This window comes from Falco cherrug, chromosome 9 (assembly GCF_023634085.1).
Source record: "Falco cherrug isolate bFalChe1 chromosome 9, bFalChe1.pri, whole genome shotgun sequence".
Taxonomy (NCBI): Eukaryota; Metazoa; Chordata; class Aves; order Falconiformes; family Falconidae; genus Falco; species Falco cherrug.
In genome coordinates this window covers 29,404,545-29,423,194 of record NC_073705.1, presented here as the reverse complement: position 1 = coordinate 29,423,194, position 18,650 = coordinate 29,404,545, and the positions used below count along the sequence as shown (strand labels likewise).

Genomic DNA, 18,650 nt, shown 5'->3' with positions numbered 1-18,650 from the left:
AAGTAACTGCTCAGAAAGACTATTACGGTTTTTCATCAAGTGTAACTGTTCTTTCATGTGGATCATAATTTCATCTATGTAAAACTTTCCCTTTTTTCAAGAGGTATTGCATATCCAGGGTTTTCTTTTCAGTTCAGGAAGCTTTTTCACCTTTATGTGAAATTCTTAATAGTCAGTGACTCAAGATGAATTTGCTAAACTGAAAATTAAGCATAGCAAACTTTTCCTCTGTATAATAGTCACGCAGGCAGTGGTGACTGAGCAGAATACAGAGTATAAATGGCCATACTCCATTAAGGACTGGCCAACACTTAAGTATGTCCTCACTCGGGAAAAACATCTCTCTGGATCCTAAACCTTTTGGCTCCAGTCCATTTCTATATTCTGCCATTCACTTACTCAGAGCAGCCATTGATGCCCACAGGAGTTCCGTCTAAAGATGCAGGGAAGAGTCTCCATACATATTTGTGACCTTACAAAAAGGAATATATTGTTTGGTTTGTGTTGGTAGCCTATACCTTCAAAGCTATTTCTTGCTGTGAAGCAAAAACACTTCAATCTGCAATTATACAATGTGGAAAATTTACACATTATTGACAAAGCTATAAGGAACTGAATACTGAAAGCATAGCAGGAAAACAACACATCAGTGGTTTAATTTTAAATGTATTCAATGCAGTTCAAAAACAAGTGTAATATACCTCTTATTTTACAAAGTTATCATTAAAATATTAAAAAAGGACTTACTGGCCTTTGATAAATAGTTTAATATGGGATATGCATGCAAATAGGAAAGAGTTTTGGATGACAGTCATTTTAACAGTGGAAAAGTGAGTTGATAAGAAACTTTGTAGAAATGCCTGCAAAGATAGCACGTCCTTTCATATCCCTTTATCCAAATGTAACTTCTTCATTCTTCTGCATCTTCCCCTCCCGTATCCACTTTCTAAACTTTAAACCAATTTTACACATTTAGAAATACAAATAATATACCCAATAAAATACATTAATTATCATGAATGACAATGGGAACGAAAATCTGGCATAGTTGTCTATGTGGTAAGGATTTTTAACATGGAAGCAATCAAAGATACAGAAAAGTCTTTTCATTACTGACATTGGTGAACTACACCCATTGTGTTTACTTGTCTCCCTTTTTCTGTCGATACTGGTTTTGTTTGAATTGATCTTGCTCATATTGTCAGGGGCACTGCAACTATTAGCAACAGCTGCCAGGACTCCATTGCTCTCTTCTTCAGCCTCTTCATCCTCATCCTGATAGGAAACAAACCAGCAGCACTTAAGCACGTGTCTCATTGCCCGTTTACTTTAGAGCTGCAGCAAATAATAGGATTTTTCTTACAACTCCTCCTGTAGCTCACTCCTTGATTTCAAGGGTGAGCACCTGCATGCACCAGACAGCTCCTTTCAGCCTTCAAAGCCTCCATTTACAGGAAAAAAACAATATCTTACTGCAAAAGCTTTTGTAGGACTGTCGAGCAAAGCTGGATTTGTTCAAATATGGCCCACTAAGCTTTACTTAAGACAGCAGCAAATCCATGAAACACACAACTATAAGCTTACTTCTGCTCAGGGAAAATACTGGCAAAGGTCAGTGTCTAGAAAGCAGGTAAAACAAAGCCCAAATCTGGAGATGGAGGTGGGGAAGCTGCCAGAGCAGCTAGTCAAGCTGGTTGCATCCCAAATCAAGCACCCCAGAATACAAGACACCTTCCTTCTATGCAGTTGGCTGCTCTATTCCTGGTGCTTGGTGATCAAAATCAAGTTACTTAAACAAACCCAAACAACAACAACAAACCACACCAAAGCCCCCTAAAGAAGAGGATCATGAAGAGGGACAAGCACCACAACTAATTCAATACTAAATAGCTCATACTACTTTCTTTCAAGTCCTGAAACCCATGCTTTAAGTTCAAAGTTATAATAAGGTTAAGCGCATTTTTATGTGCTTTACTGCATCAAGACAGCTCTTTAGAGAATGTTGTATAAGCCTTCTGGTGGGTTTTGTTTCTTTGATTAGAAATGGCTCAGAGCCATGAAGTTCATGTATGAAATCTTCACCCTTTGAAGTCAGCGGGTTTTCTGCTACTGACTCAGAGGACACAGGATTAGACATCAGCTGCAGCTTCAGCTCTAAGCACAAACTTTCAAGAAAGTTCTGGGGTATTTGGTTTGGGATATAGCAGAGATACCAGCAGATCCAAGCTACAAAGACTGGCTCCAACTTTGTACCTAAATTAAACCTAAGTTTCTATAGCTGGAGGAAGGGTCATTTTAATTCAGGGAGGTATTCCCATAATTTTAATTTTCTCCTGATGATTTTATTACCTTGCAAATCATACAAGCAAGAAAAGGCTAAAAATATATTTGTGAAATGTAGAATGCAGAATCTCTTTCCTCTGACCAATTTGCTTTTTCCATTTGCATCATGAGAAGAAACAGATTAGACAAGGACAAACTTTAGAAAAGTTAAGCTGTTCAGCCCTTTGGGTAGCCACATAAAAAGCTCATTTAGAACTACCCCAGCTATTAAAGTCAAAAAAGTTCATTAAGCCACCTGAATGATCTTCATGCCAGTGCAGAATTGCTCTTCTGCCCAGGGTACTTGTAGATGGCACAGTTCCTGAGCCTTTCTTCATCTAAAATTAGTAATGTCCTTGAAAATTAAAATGGAGTCTGGACAATGTCCTCAGACTGCTGTGAAGCAGTGAAGCAGAACAGATGGAGCTAGAAAAAGGGATTATTACTACTTTTCACTTTTCGGTTGCCAAAAAATCCAGTATATTTTATTTGAGAGATAAACGTAGCTCAACAAGTAGTTCAAAAAATACACTGACTACAAAACTTTGCTTATCCTCCACCGAGCCTCCCACAGCCACATGAGAATTTTGAAAACAAAGGCCAGGACAAAAATCTGCCTATAAAGCATTAAGAGGATCAATCCATAAAGTTCCAGTCTGAACCTTAAACAATCCCCAGGGCAGCGCTAAACCTCAAACCTGGAGTTTTACTCGGGGCCTAACTCTGTTACAGATTCCTAGCTCTTCTGCTGGAAAATATTTGGGCAGCTGAGGGAAGCACTGGCGATGGCAGAAGGGCCTTTGTCAGCAGCGCCCGGCACTTGAAACAAGGCATCCAAGCGACAGCCTAACGCATGCACTCAGCGCTTCAAAAGTTAAAGAAACCTGTCAGAAGAATCCCGACATTTTTTTCCCCTGCTCTCATCTTTTAGAAGGGGAAGGAAGAGCAAAACAACATCTATACAAATGGCAGGATTTGGGGCATTACTCAGTGTAGGATAGGAGTCTGTATGTCTCTCAGGTAGGGCTGGCTACTGAATTAGTTTTACTGCAGAGCATGAAAGGACATGGCATATGTGCCATTTTTCTTTTCACACTACTGCATGTGAAGAATTTGCAGAAGGCTGATGCTTTATTAGGCTGTTCTTAACTCCTTTCTACTCCCCAAAAGGCAGTTGTTACTTAAGCAGAAAATACCATGCACAGTTCATATGTACTTGAGCCTGCCTGCGGTGTTACAAAGCGGGGGTCTTGTAGAAAAGAGATGATTTTACAGCGAAAGTGCTGTATCACATTGCTTGAAATGGAGAAAGCTAGTCTAGAAGAGAACCACAACCGCTAGTTTATAAAAAAAACTTATAAACTGGGACTATCAAGGGACTTTTCCAGCTTGCTATGGAGAACTCAATGTGATGAAAGACTGGGCTGATTTATATTAAAAAAAAAAAAATTGCATTGCAAGTGTTCAACCGTGGCTCTGACTTCAAATGTCATGCTAAATTTTCGCAGGATTTGAGCTGTCCAGTGAGAAAATGGCAGCTGACACTAAGAAGGGCTCTGTTTGGGTGCCAAATTGGTAGCATTCAGGAAAGGTACATCACCTGAAAAGTACTGTATATGGCACCTGCTGCAGTGGCTGCTGCTTATACTAACTGAAGTGTTTGCTGACACCTAACAGCCAACAGAATTGAGGAAAATTGTCACTTCTATTGAATAATAAAGATGCTTAGAATTAAAAATATTTCAGCCTAGTGTCACACACCTGGAGCTTATGCGGTGTTCATAAAGCCTTCACGATGCTTGCACAGAAATGTTGCGCAGGCTGAACGCTGCCTTTGCAACCTTATTTCCAGGTTTTGAGTTTTTCTTCTGACCAAAAGGGAGATGTTTAGGTGAAGTCCAAGGAGGAGTTCTCTGTTTTATCAAAGGACACAATTCACACCTTTGTATAAAAGAGAAGGATTATGGAGAAGCACCCTCTCCATTTAGGCGGTGTGTTATGCAGTTGATGTGAATGGCACATTTTGCCTGACCTTCCTCACAGCCAGTGATTCCTCTGATTTTGCCATTAGCTTGGAGGCTGTCTCTGTGGGTTCTGGTTCACATGTTGTGAGGCTTAAAAGTGCAAGAGTGTGGATATGATGAGCTCTTTCACCAGTTTATATCTTAAACTAGAGATCCCAAGGGCTTCAAAGGGACCTGATGCGCCAGTGCACAACTGCTTTAAACAGCAAACCAGAAAGAAAACCAGTACAACTAATTACTATACAAGGCAGAGGGTTACATTTTCATTTCACTTCCTACATTCATTTACATAATTCTGAGTGCAAATTTTGTATCAGCTCACATATGGGAATAACAAACTGGGAAGTGAGATTTCCAATTAACCTGTGTCCACAGCAGAATACGATAATGAGAACACCACATTTATGGTGACGATACTCACAGTAATTGTTAAGTACCTGCTAGACAGTGACACGAGATTTTGGCTGGTACTTCTGTCCTTGTGATGTGTTTATTTTTATAGTGAGAAATGAGAAATACAAGTCAGGTGTGCTCTCCATGGCACTCTGCTACTAAGCGGTGCTTGTCCTTGACTACGGTAGGAAAAGGACATGATAGGCATTTTCCATATTCTACGGAGTCTTGACTTGATCTAGGTCCAACCAATGGCCCCTTCCCTTATATGCCTGTGTTTGTGGGGGCAAGAAGTGAGCTGGACTGGCTTGCTTACTCCTGATGCACAGCAGAAGGCACGAAACATGCCTGAAGTGACAGAGCAATCTTTTCAGCCACTAAGTCCATCATGAAACTGTATCTGGTCTTTCTTCCTTCCTCAGTTTAGGGCTGTACCTCCACTCACTTCCATGCACATCTTTCAAGTTTACAAGTTCCCATGTCTGCCCCATCTGCAAGCACTAGTACATGTGCTCCAGATGAAAGGGAATCTGACCCAGGTAGGTGACAGCAAGGGCAGTCCTAAGTGCCTTTCACATCCAGAGATGCTTAATCATCCAAGCACTGAAACACTTTACTTTCTTACCCAAACTTCCAAAAAGCTTTTTTTCTTTTTTTCCTGCTCTATGAGCAAAATGACAACCACTTACCTCACAAGATGGATATGCTCAGAGGGAATTGTCACTGATGCTTCCTTGCCAAGAAAAATTACTTTCAGGCTTTCCACTCAAATTCTCATTCGAAATGAGTGTTTGCCCGTTTGCAGACATTCTCCTGTTAGACATCACCTTTTAAAACCCACTGACTGGCTCAAGTTTGGGTCTGGTTTTTAGTCCGTCTCCACACACCTAGATCTAATGACAGTCCTGAGCTGAACAGAACCTGTCTCTCATCCAAACAGCCAAAAGTCTATATTAGCTGTTGAACTATCTAAGCATGAAAAAAAATACATCTTGGCTGATCTTCACTGTTTTTAAGGTTCTCTGCTTGAACTCAGTATCATTTATTGAGCCTAGCAAGGAGCTTTGCTTAGGCATTTATGATGCTCTGTTCTAATTTGGCTTAAATAGGTAACAATCTTTCTTACTCTAGCCATTTATGCCTACAGCACACAACCAGACTTCTTCCTGCTTTTTTTTTTTTTTCCTGTTGTTCTCACTTTCCACATTTTACTTCTTTCTATTCATCCAGAAGTGTCATAAGCTGCTTAATATTTTCTTTTCTATGATGCATATTAGATTCAGTTCCATAATTAAAAGCTGGAGGACAATCAGCTTCCAACTTCCTTGTGATTTCTTTTTCACTGCTTATGAAAGCCATGCTAAACACTGGAGATGGAAGATGTGACAAAACTTCTTCATGAACCTGTCCTGATTATTTCAGCAAGAACAACCACCAGACTCAAAAATGCCTATGTTGATTTGATCCCTTTTTATTTTAAGTATATTTCACAGTATTTCTGAGCTGTGATAAGCTCATTAGGGCAGCAGAAAGAGCTGCTATAATAATAATGCAGAATTGAAAGTGAATGCCAGCCTGACCTTCAGCTGCAGCTGCTGAAAGAGAAGGTACAAGCAGAAGGCTATAGGGATCTCATACACCTAATCCATGAAGCTATCTGCTAGTAAACTGACTCATGTTCAATGTATGTGCAGCAGAAGGTTTCATAAACGGAATGTATTAAAATCTTTTCTTTTTTGTGATTTTGCAATAAGATCAAGTGACTGAGCTCCATCTAATTTTTGAACTGCAAATAAGAGTATGCCATTGCTGAGGAGATAAGTGCCTGTGATATTTTTGTGATATGTCTAGCACATTGATAAATGGTCATAAAGCATGTGCCAAAAGAAAGAATTTGTGGAAGTATGATGCAGTTTGTTTGATCTCTTTCAAAAAGTTATAGGCATACAAATAATTTTTTCTGTCTCTCAAGGTTATTCTTACTCTTACTCTAAAATAGAAACTTCCTTAAATACATTTACCATTAGTGCTAAGATAATTCATTCTCTTTAGCAGGTATAATTGAAGTCTGTTTTGTAGAACAACAATCAAAGAATTAGAATACCTTTGGAAGTTCCTTTGAACCGAGTCGATGCAGAGCGCAGAAATGAGCCACAGCATACTCTAACAGTGCTCCAAAGATGAAACTGAAGCAGATACCAAGGTACACATCAATTGCCTTAATAAAACAATTAGCATTTGGAAGTGAAGTCCTGGCTCCCATCATCAATGTTGTCATAGTAAGGACTGTGGTAACACCTGTGGAATGCAAAAATACAAGCTCTGATAAAACATGGATAGCAATGAGGGCCTTTGCTGCAAGACAGTTTTTCTGGGCTCTGTGCACTCCTAGTGTGCCACAGCATTTAATGTGTCATGTCTTGAAAAGCAGACTTTCAAATGACCTTGTGATTCTGAAATTAAATGCTTAAAAACACACTCATGAAAAATGTTTGCAAAGCTGAGAACACTGCAAATTAAAACAAGAGAGATTTTGGTGTTATAGGATGTATGTTTATGCTTAACACATTATTATTGCAAGATTATGCAAATGTTCCCTTTAAAACATTCAGTTATCATTTTGCTCGCTGCAGTTGCCCACTGGCCTGGTTTGATGTGAAATCTTTCTTTCTTCCCTATTCTGTAGGAGTGTTTTCCCACCCCACCTGCAGTCTGATCAGAACTGATTTGCATGCTTTCCCTTTCAGAATATCCTTTATTTGAAATTAATTATATTTAATCTTTTATAATTCTCTTATTATTCATGTGTTAATTAGTATGTATCTTTAGACCTCACAAAAGCCTCACAATTCTGTCTGTGCATGCCATGTGTTTGAATATATTGAAATTATTTCCAAAATGACTGCATTTATTCCTTTGCTTTCAACAGCCTCCCCTGCCTCCAAGTCTCCTGTAGGTCCCCGAGATGTTTCCTTAGTTAATGAATAGCAAGGCTTTAAGGGGAAACTGCGTGATGTACTGTAGATAGCAAACCAGAAAAGTAATTCCGTAAAACTCAGAAGCATTTGCAACTTCTGGAAATGGATGCCATGTACGTGCAATAAAGAAAGCATCTTAATGATCCAGCTCTAGGTTTGGTTTATCAGCTTCTCACCTATGCAGATTCTGGCTGGAACTGATGACTGGCTTATCCAAAATGATACCCAGGAGAGCACAACAAGTAGGATTGATGGTACATATGTCTCTAGTATGAAATACAAGATGTTCCTCTTGAGTTCAAAGTGAAACACTAGTTTTGGGTAACGTCCTGTGGAAAGAGGAGGGAAAAAATATTGTGAAGGTGCAATTCATAAGAAGTTTTTAAATTATCAACCTGTATTACAATGCAGCAAAAGCTTAAAAACAAGCTTGAAAAAGATTTAACACAATGAAGAAAAATTCTTTCATGAAGACTAAATTGAACTGAAGAAAAAATACAAAATATATAGCACCCAGTCACCGTATCCAGAGTTCCATTACAGACACCTTGAATTGGAAATTCACTGAGGAAGAGAGAAGGAAAAGATAAATCTATCAACATGCAAAATTGATGTTTCATTATATAACACAAGACAAAGAAATCTGCAATTTTATTAATAGCTGTGGCCAATCCTTAAGAACGTATAAGCCACCATATAAGCTAGCATAACAATTGTAATGTCATGAAGTTAGCATGGGTCCTTACCTTTAACTGCCTCACATATCTGGTTTATTTTCTTTTTCATTTACTATTGCTCAAGATGTGGATCAAAGCTATCGTCTCTGATACTGCTGATCTACCTCTTATATTCCACTTAAAAATAAGCAATATCTTTGCATCTTCACTGTCTGTTTTTTCTATAAATTAGTGCATTACTTGTGTTGTTCTGAGCGGTGTCACTCTTTGTGACATAAATTATTTGCTTCTAAGTGAGCAATTTCCAGAACAAAAATAGAGAATTGGTTTTCATAAGGGGACAGAACACTGAATTTGTTGACAGCAAAGCCTGAATTTGTTATCCAGCTCACTAACTGAGCAAGATTTGGCTGTTAGAGCAACACAAGAGCAGGATCTGATACTAGTCCAATGGATCACAGTAAGGAAAAAGCTTGCTTTTTGCTAGCTTAATGTGCAGAAAAGACTTCTTATTCTGAAGTTCCAAATTCAAAATTAAGTGTTAAAGTGTTTAACAATATTTGTTTAACAATATTCACACCAGAATATCAGTGAGAGAATAATGTTTGAATATACTGTGGTCAGATAGCTTTGGCTTCATCTATTTTAATCCAACAAATGATGATCTCCAGGACCTATGTTTGTTTCCAGTGCTGCATGGTGTGAGTCAGGACAGAACTACAGAATCGTGAATGCACTTTAGCAACAACAATATATGCACAGGCACTTGGACGTTCCTCTGGTTCAGTCTTAGAGCTTGTCTTTAAGAAGGAAAATTCTGAAATAGCCAACACAGAGCCGTACAGCTGTACCCACTCCTTATTAGTGCCCTACAACTCTACCTCCATTCACCTTAGTATTAAAGTCAAGTATGTACATGGGAAGTTAGTTCAACATCTCAAACTTGAAAGTCACGCTTTGCCACTTTGCTGCAATTTCCAAGTGTAGACAAGCCCTTTAAACGTTCCTGGGTTCTTTTGTGTTATTTTTCCTGATGCCAGAAGTTTCTGAAGTAATGTGAACAACAAAGAGAAATAGAGATGAACAGCTTATAGTTGAGCATCTTTTGGGGGAACAAAGAAAAGGCATTTCTCCAACCTTAAGGCTTTTTGCTTGCCAGAATCCAAAGACACATCATGGACATGATAATAATAGTGTCAGCATTTCTCCAAAGAGTTCAGAAGAGCTTTTATAATGGAAATTTTGAAGCAGCCTATATATAGAATTCATATGAGCTCCTCTTGAAATAAACTGAAGGAAGAAGTAGTCAAGAAAAAATATGCAATGCATACTTATCAGGCTAAAGAAACGAGCAATGGGAAAAAATGAAGATAGGGAAATATTACAGTCCTTTTTTCATCTACATTCCATAAGTACCAAAAGTTATCATCTTTAGAAAGAAACAGGCTTATTACTCCTATTACATGAGCTGCATATGAGATAGTAATGCCTTTGACTCGCACATCTGAGGCTGGGTGCCATCAGTCAGATCAGAAGTGAAACAAGTCCATGTAATCCTAGTCCTGGTTTTACTGGAGTTAAGTACAGCTCAAGTTAACTCTTCAAAACCGACAAGTTTGCCCCTTGCTCGAGTCTAATGCAAATATTTCATTGTTGGCAAAAGTGAAAAGATGCTTCTTCATTGAGGTTTCTGGCTCATGATGGAGGTTACCTCAGTGTGTGACCGCTGTGATTTAAATTTGATAACATGATTGAAATTATCTCTGTGCAGATAGCTAACTGCAGCAAAGGCATAGCGGTAGCACTTACCGCAGTGTCAAATTCCTGTGTTCAGATGAGTCTGAACCTAAATGACTTTCAGTATATATACTTTAAATCCACCAGAAGGTGAGGTATTCTGCTTAGATCACCCCACAGAGAAAGAAGATTAAGTGAGTTACTTGAGCTTTATAGAATTTACTAGAGGGCAGAGGTACAAAACCAGACACTAGCTCTACTTTTAAATGAAGAACAAATCTGGATGGCAGACTGTAGTCAGCACACCTACTCCAACTCTCACTACTGTTAAAAAAAGATAGAGAAAGAAAATTAAAATAAGAGTAGCCTAGAAAGTAAAAAGAGGTGAAAGAGATAAAATTTCAGTGGGTTCCACCTGATCACTTTTGTTTCAGTACCATAAAAATTGTAACGTCACAGACTACCAGTGGTGGAGCAGGCGCAGGCCTGGGCCTAAGGCAGGAAAAGCTTGTTTAATCCTCTTTATAACTTGCCTTCAAGGTTTGACTTTTGGCTTACTAAAAACAATATTCTAATCTACAGCACTGCCTATCTGACGCTTCTATAGATCTTGCCATAATACCAATGATTTTATTGACACCGACTACTGCTGCACTGCCTGAGAAATAGATTAAACCTAAACAAACATGTTTCCATATCACCCTAGGTCATTCATCTTTTTATTATCCCACTTTCCCTATGGCATCTGTTCCCGGCTGATGGCAGAAGCTGCATCCCTGCTGCCTTCTGACCAGTGGATGGTCACAGCAGAGGCACCTATAGGAAGGACTGATGCCCTACAAATGCTGTCAGTGGTTCTTTAACTTCCACTCTAACATTACAGGATGGGAGAATCTTCCCCACAGTTAATCCCTGTGGGCTTGCTAATGAATTCTATGCCAGTAAAAGACTGCTCCACATCACTCTTTATGTAAGAAGCACTTTGGCGTCCTGCACAGGAGTGTGCGGTCAGGCACAAAGAGCACATTCTTCTCTACCATGAAATATGTATGATAACCCCTTGGGTGCCAGCTAAAATGTGTGACGTCTCACACAAGCACATTGGTATAACCCTACCAATGCATCATTTTCTTCTCTTCTCGCACCTTCTAAGGTCACAGTACAGGAAAGCTTACAATAGAATATTACTGCCTTAACTATGCACTGAAAACGTAGCTTTCAGTATGCAAATTCTTATTGCTTGTTTACAACAAACATACGCATGAAGGAACGACTAGCATCCCTAGTTTTACCCAACAAATAAATTGTGCAACTGCAATGCAATTCTCTGACTGATGTAGGATGCTAAGGATGTCAATATATATGATTAATATGTTATTACACCTCCTTTGTCCCTCCCTGAGAAAACAATCTTCTGTTCTTCATGGTCAGAACCTTATGAACTACCTCTTTTCCTACTTCTTCAGAGCTGAATCAAAGGAAAGGAAAGATCAGGCCAGGCTTCTCAATGTGTGTTTCATTTTCACAAAACTGCTTCACAGAAACTAAGTTTGAAATTCAAATTTCCTAAGAATGAAATAAAACCTTTCATGTAGTGTTTCTGTGTATATGTATTTATCTATTTAGCTTACCTGTAAAAAACCACAAAAAATCTGTGTATTTCTGTCTCTACTACAAGAAACTTCCCAGAAGTTAACAAAAAAATGCCTCTTCCTAATATCCTTGATACTCATTTCATTCATTGCATTTCCATATGTTTTCAAGTTACCATAACTTTCTGAATACATTTTCCAAAACTGTTTTCTTTCTAAACTGTTCTACATTGCAGAAGAGTCACAAAAACAATTGATGCTGAAAAGTTTTCTATCATAACTCAAGTGGAAAACCTTGTTTACAAAGAACGATTACATGAGCTCAGATAGGCCAGCGGAACATAACATGGTAACAGATATATATGCATGTCGTTGCTTTAATCATAGATGAGGCTGACCAAAGACTCAGCAGATAAGATTATGCTGAATATGGGTTTGAGATTGTTTGTAACCCCTGTAAGGCAAAGATGATGTTCTCAGAAATAACAATTGGAGAGTAATTACAGTTTATAAAAGAACTGATAGGGGGAATGAAAGAAGCTACTCAGTGTACCGTATCTCAAAAAAGAAGAATATAAAATCCTAGAAAACTTTGATTGTTAATTAATAAGCCTCCTAAGCCTTGGGAAACTGCTGATGGACCCATAGGACAAAGCAAGGTAACGCCTCTGTTTTGAGAGAAAGAGACTGTGACTGATGAATATCCACTCTGTGTAAGAGTATGTTATATTTATAAACTCTTATACACCCTTTATAGTCTACATATACTTTCTATACTTTCTGATTTTAAGATCACTAATTATAAATGACAGCAACCCATCACTGGCTTAGCCATGACCTCCCACCTGAGAAGCCAACAATGCAGGGTGGCCAGTGGCCAGCAGTTTCAGCACAGCACAACCAACCAAAGTCTGACAAGGCCTCCAATCCAAGGAGGCTAAAGCAGGATTTGTGATAGACACCAAAACCCTGGCAGTGACTGCAGACAAGAAACAGCAGCCAGCCCCCTTTGCAGTCTTTTTCAAGAGGGCAAACATTTTGCCTTTGTGCATCAAGGAGCGGAGACTGACTTTTTATGCTTCTGTGTCTTCTTTCCCTCTGTTCTGTCAAAATAACACCACCTTAATATGCCATTTTGCTGACTTCACAGTCTTCTAAGCGGGGAAGTGCATGGAGAGCCTTGACTGCCTGACATAACTCTCCCTGCCGGGCTTAGGCCGAAGGCACAGCAGCCAAGCAGAGCACAGCAAGCTGAGCCTTCTCATTCCTGCCACTGCCGGAGGCTCAGCAGGGGGGTTGCAGTACTGATAACAAGACTCAAGGAAAGCTGCCAGCCAGAAGAAAAGCTACCAACAGCCAATTAGGCTCAAGTATTAAATGATGGTTTTGCTTCTTTCTCCAATCAAAAATGTTAATTGAGATTAATTAGCTATCACTTGCTGTGAAAATGGAAGCATTTATTGAGTGGGAACACATGGGGTCTGTCCTGTGCCCAGTACTGCTCACTAGCAAACATGAAGACACACCAACTGTCTTTTAAGAGAGGATTGTCAGCTGTTCTTCCATTGAAGAACAGGATTAGACTTCAAAAATATTTCAAAACCAGCCTGAATAAAATAAGACACAATGCAACAAAAGCAAGTACAAAGTCCTACACTCAGATGGGAATTACTAGCTCCCCAAACAGAGCGCGGGAAACATGTGGCTACAGGACAATAGTGGAAGTGGAGTACTAGAAAGAATCACAAGCTGAGCAAAGTCAAAAACTTACAAAAACTTTCTGCAAGAAAAGCAAGTATCACGTTTGGATTGGATATGAATACTGGAATGGATAAAGATGAACAGTAAAACTTAATAAAACCTTCCCTCCCTGGAGGATACCTGATGGAAACAAGGTACCTGGTTTTGGGTGCTGCACATCAGCAAAGACATGAGAAATTGAATGGGAGAACAGCAGCAAAGACAGAAGATCTAGAAAACTGGTTATATGAATTAAAAAGGGGAAGATTGCTGGTCTGAGAAAAGAGATATATCTGTCTTGAAATACTGAAAGGGCTGCTGGAAAACAGCAAAAAAAATGTCTTCCATGTCTGCATAATAGGTTTGAAATGCAGCAAAGGAGATCAAGATTAGACATGAGGAAAATATGCATGTAATAACGACCAAGAAAAAAAAATCATCTAGGGAGCTTGTGAAGCAGACACTTTGGAGATTTGTCTAACTGACTCCTAGAAACATCTGTCAGGAAGTAGGCTGTAGATACAGATGACCTCGCCTTGCAACATGAGTAGATTAAATGAATTCTTAAAGCGTATTCCAGCCTTAGTACTATGATTATTTACACAAAAAGCAAAACTAACAGTCCTTCATTGCTTTTATGTTTTTCCAATAAGAAAAGCAAGCTTTTATATCACTATTTATTACTCTGAGAACGCAGGTGGTGTTGGCTAGACAGATAAAATAAAAACCCAGCGCCCACTGATGCAGATACACTCTTGGACCCCAAAACTATGTATCAGTGTATGTAGAACAAGGACTATAGTTAAATACATGTTGAAAGTGGTCCTATAAATTTATTTACCCATGTCCAACATGAAATTGGTCTGTACCAAAACAAAATCGACACCAAACCCCAGCCAGCAATCTAGCTAACATTATTCAAAGTACTTACTATTACGTGATTACAATAATGTGATTGCTATTATGTGATACATGCTGTTCTATAAACAAGATTAATCTACAGTGTCCTTTTCTTAAATTTACTGAAGTTATTTATGCAGGAATTTTGCCGACTGCGTTTTAAATTTGGCTCTGTCAGTGGCTGTACGTGAACTTGGGCTTTGCATTGTACAATATTTCACTTGCACAGCAGCTGTACTGTCTGTTCAAGTTCACAGAGTATCAAATCCTGATTGCTTTTTTTGCTGTTAGGAAATACTACACACAGTTCTTTGCTATTTTTAGCTTTACCCTTTTGAATTGTAACCATTATAAATAACTTACTTATAACGTAACTCTTCTTCATAAAATACTCTCAGATATCTATTAATGGTGTTAAGGAAATGGGAAGCATCATTCTTCATTTTGAAATTTATTACATAGTTCCATAATCTGGTTGCTTTTTCTTTTAATATGGGCTACAGTAGGCACTGCTTTCCTAAAAAGGAATCTGTAGAAAATAGCAACTAAAACATAATGAGTCAATAGAAAATTAAGAGGATTGTGAGGTTTCATTTTAAAAATACTGCATAGCACTTGATAACATGGCTTTCTTGAACACAGGCATTGAAACAAGCAGGTGTAGGAAATTTTAATCAAATTAAGTTGCATGTGTTAAAATGTATAATTAAAAGTGGCTTTTGACTTTATACATATGATTCCTGCCAACATACAGGGAGCAAGACATCCTTGTTTACTGAAAAGGGCACAGTTCATTTGATCATGCCTTTTTAGTTGTAATTGGAAATTGGGTTTAGACTATTTGGTAAAAATAATAATATAACTTTTTGGCTTTTGAGTCTGGATTCTTTGATAGAAGGTGGTAAGAATTAAACAGGTTTCCTCTTCTTCTTTCCTGTATGGTGAACGGGTCCTAATACCCTCTGGGCAGAACAGTAGTAAAGGATTATTCTCCTTTGATTGAACCCGATGATACTTACCCTGAAGCTGTAAAGAGGAGGAAGGCAAGCAGATGTCGTTTATGTAAGTAGCAAGATAGTTTGTGATGCTGGAGCCTGCTAGTATGTATTTCTATATCCATTTACAGAACTTTGACTTTTAGCCTGAATTAATATCTGAAATTAGATCATAGTTTCCCTGTGTTGAATTATTAAAGCAGAAAAACCCAACGATGGACTAGAGAAACTGTATTTCTGTGGCTCAGAACTAGTAACATGTCCTCTGGTGAAACTACAGCTTTGAAGGATGTGTGTGTCTTCATTTAAAGATCACCCTTTCAGTTGGCATGTTGACTTGAACAGAAGAGAAACTGAGTACACAGTGAAGAGCAGCAATGAAGGACCTAAGAGTAACTCAAAGTGCACAAAGCAGGTTTGGCAGGTCTTGAACTCTCTGAAAGCCCTTTCTAAATCTCTGCAAAATAAACAGGAGCAGATTTTCCTGAGATTAAGTCCTGCAGTTAAAGGAAACTTTCTACAGCAGTTTCCTAAGATCAGCAGAAAAGCAGGTCTGTGGAAATGCTTCTGGCCCCTCCTTGGGCAGGGGAACCTCAGGGTGGGCAGTCTGTGCTCTGCTGACAATGAAGAGCAACTCCTAGAAGTACTAGCCACGAAACCCAACTCCTTGCAGTTGTTAAAGCACCCAGCATACTCACAGAAGTTTCCGTAGCTGAATAGAGGCTTTTGACTTGCCTAAAAAAGCCAGAGCGGCTGTTTCCAGGCAGGCTGACAAGGTGTTCTGAGCTGGGTACCCAGGGTCCCTGGTCACTCTCCATTTTATATGCCCAATTTACAGCCTGCTCTTCCTTCACAAGAGCTCTCCCTGTCATTACACAGAAGTAGTACCTCTCTTGTTTATCATTCTTTTCAGATAATGCACGGCCTCCAAGAAAACACCCAATAATTCCCAACCTTTACGTTAGCTGGGTCCCTGATGCTAGCATCTGGAAAAGTATTTATTGTTTAAAGAACATAACCTAGTAGAAAACCGAAACAGTCACCCTAACAGAACGCAATGTGCTCAGCTTTTCAATGTTGCTCTGTTTCCAGACCCATACTCCAAATTGTACCTAGAAAGCGTTATAAGGTTACTTTTACCTGTCTCATATACTGCTTCAGATACGGAGGTGAAGTGGTCTTCTACTGTGTATTGTGCCAGCCGGAGCGTGTCCAGACCTCGAACTGAATCATTTCCTCTAGTCCAATAAAACATGACATCATTGATGTTATAACCCCCTGTAGTGATACACAAGCCAACAAAAGTGTTTATTTTACACAATAATTAATTTGCATTGAGCACACTTATGGTTCAGCTGTTTCTTATTTATCTGGCTGAAAGAACAATTGGACATAAACAATGATGGGGTTTGGCAGAATGTGATGTCTGTTTGCAACAAAACTCCCAATAACATGCAAAGTCTTGTAATTTAAAAGCTGAGAGTTTTTTGGAGGTGGTCTTTTTTGTATCTTTTATTCTAGTATAGACAAACTAATAAAAGAGAGTAGTACCACATGGTATTCTAAAAGCAAAAGCTATTAAGCTTTAAAGAAATACAGCTTCTACAAATTACAGTACTGCCAGCATTTGGACTAAACTCTAAGCATGCCCTTTGTTGCATCCCAGGATGCTGTTTCTCACGGCAGCACATTTGGTCCTTATTCCCATGGCAACGAAGGGATGAGGAGAGCAGCAGGGCTGCTGCACACTGGCGCTATGCTCTGAGCTGGCCTTGGGTCCTCACTTGGGACCACACTTTGGCTTAGGAGATTGGATGCTTCTCAAGGACACCAGCTTAGATGCTGATGTTTCTGCAGGCTCAACAGTGTGGCACGCTTCAGAGGCCCCAGAAGATTTCCTTTTAACCTTCGAGTAGTAATCAGGAGCTGGGATTGAGTACAAGTCATCTATTAGAAGGCAACTGTATTTTGCACACACTTGTCAATATGCAGCACAATCATAGCTAAAATACCTCTGTAGCTTTTTCCCATTATATTAAAAGGTAGGCAATTTTCAGACTACCGTATATGATTAAGATTATGTTAATGTAATTTACATGTTAACAGGGAGTATTTGAACATCTTTTCCTTTAGCTTACTTAGTTCAATCATTCTTGTGTTTGACAGACTTATATTGTGCAAGTTAATAGCTAAGCTTAGGGGACAGAAACATGAGCAGATGACTATTTTTAGTACTTCAGTCAATTGTAAGTAAATTACAGTGAGACAATAATGCAATACATTGCACAGGGGTATAGGGCGCAAAAAGAACAAAGCTCTAGAATCACAAAAAAAGAGATGCATTAAAATAAAAAGAGCATTTTAATACTTTTAAGTTAATGGCTTTGTTTCTTGCCATGACAAAACATAACAATTTCCTACAGCCATTTAATGTAGGAAAAACAGGAGTTCAGAAATTTCATTTCAAGGAAACTGTGCTGATTACCTATTAAAATGCCAATTTCACCTGGAAATTCTTTCCCTGATCATTCTTTCAATGTAAAATTTGTTTTCACTATACTGGCAGTTTTCTGAAGATGTACCATGACCGGGAATCTCTGGTCATGTTATCACATATACAGCAATTGAAGCCAAAACACTGCTGCGTCAAAAGACTAAGCCAAAACCAGGCCCATCCAAGCTAAGCTCTTGACTCCCTAAAATCACATGCTGGGAAATTTCCCGGATTTGAGAGACGAAAAATAAAAGTAACATTTCCTAGAAACAAATGATTGCTTTGTCCTCTGTCAAAACAGAGGTTCATAGAAGCAGTTTTTACGTGTGACTCCAGGCATAGATTCAGTTTACTTTCCTTCACTATAAATGAACTGCAGATATTTGAATAAAGCCTAAAGAACTAGAGAGTACCACAGTAAATTCTTATTTATTTTTACAAGATATTCAGTTTTCCAAGGTGTGTGAGATGGAAGTTCTTGATGCCCAGATGGGTGATAACAAGAATAACTCCAAATGAATTGTTTTGTTTTAATAGAATCATTTTTTTTCCAAAGTATTTTCATTGGCTGAACAATTAGTAGGTTTTGGTGATCCTTTCTATGAAATTCTTTGAAAATACTAATTCCAAAACTCTATTTGTGAAGAATTTTCATGGGGAGAGTCTTCCCAAGAGCCAGTAAAGTGAAATAGTACAGTGCTCCCTCTATGCAAAGTTACTCTTTATTCAGGGGATTAATATTTTACTAATTATAGACAGTATAAAAAATTTAGAGACAAAAATCCTTAAGCCATGTCA

The 18,650-nt window shown here is 38.7% G+C and overlaps 1 protein-coding gene across 1 annotated transcript in view; it reads right to left on the bottom strand.

Moving 5' to 3' along the window:
• Nucleotides 1–631: 631 nt before the first annotated feature.
• LOC102053854 (gamma-aminobutyric acid receptor subunit pi-like) overlaps nt 632–18,650 on the bottom strand; it is a 47,282-nt gene continuing 29,263 nt past the window's right edge. The window contains exons 7-10 of the mRNA XM_005435165.4: nt 16,499–16,636; nt 7,894–8,046; nt 6,844–7,037; nt 632–1,275 (exon numbers count right to left, since the gene is read on the bottom strand). Coding sequence (XP_005435222.2) covers nt 973–1,275; nt 6,844–7,037; nt 7,894–8,046; nt 16,499–16,636 — 788 coding nt within the window. The 3' untranslated portion in view covers nt 632–972. The remainder of the gene's footprint in view (nt 1,276–6,843; nt 7,038–7,893; nt 8,047–16,498; nt 16,637–18,650) is intronic.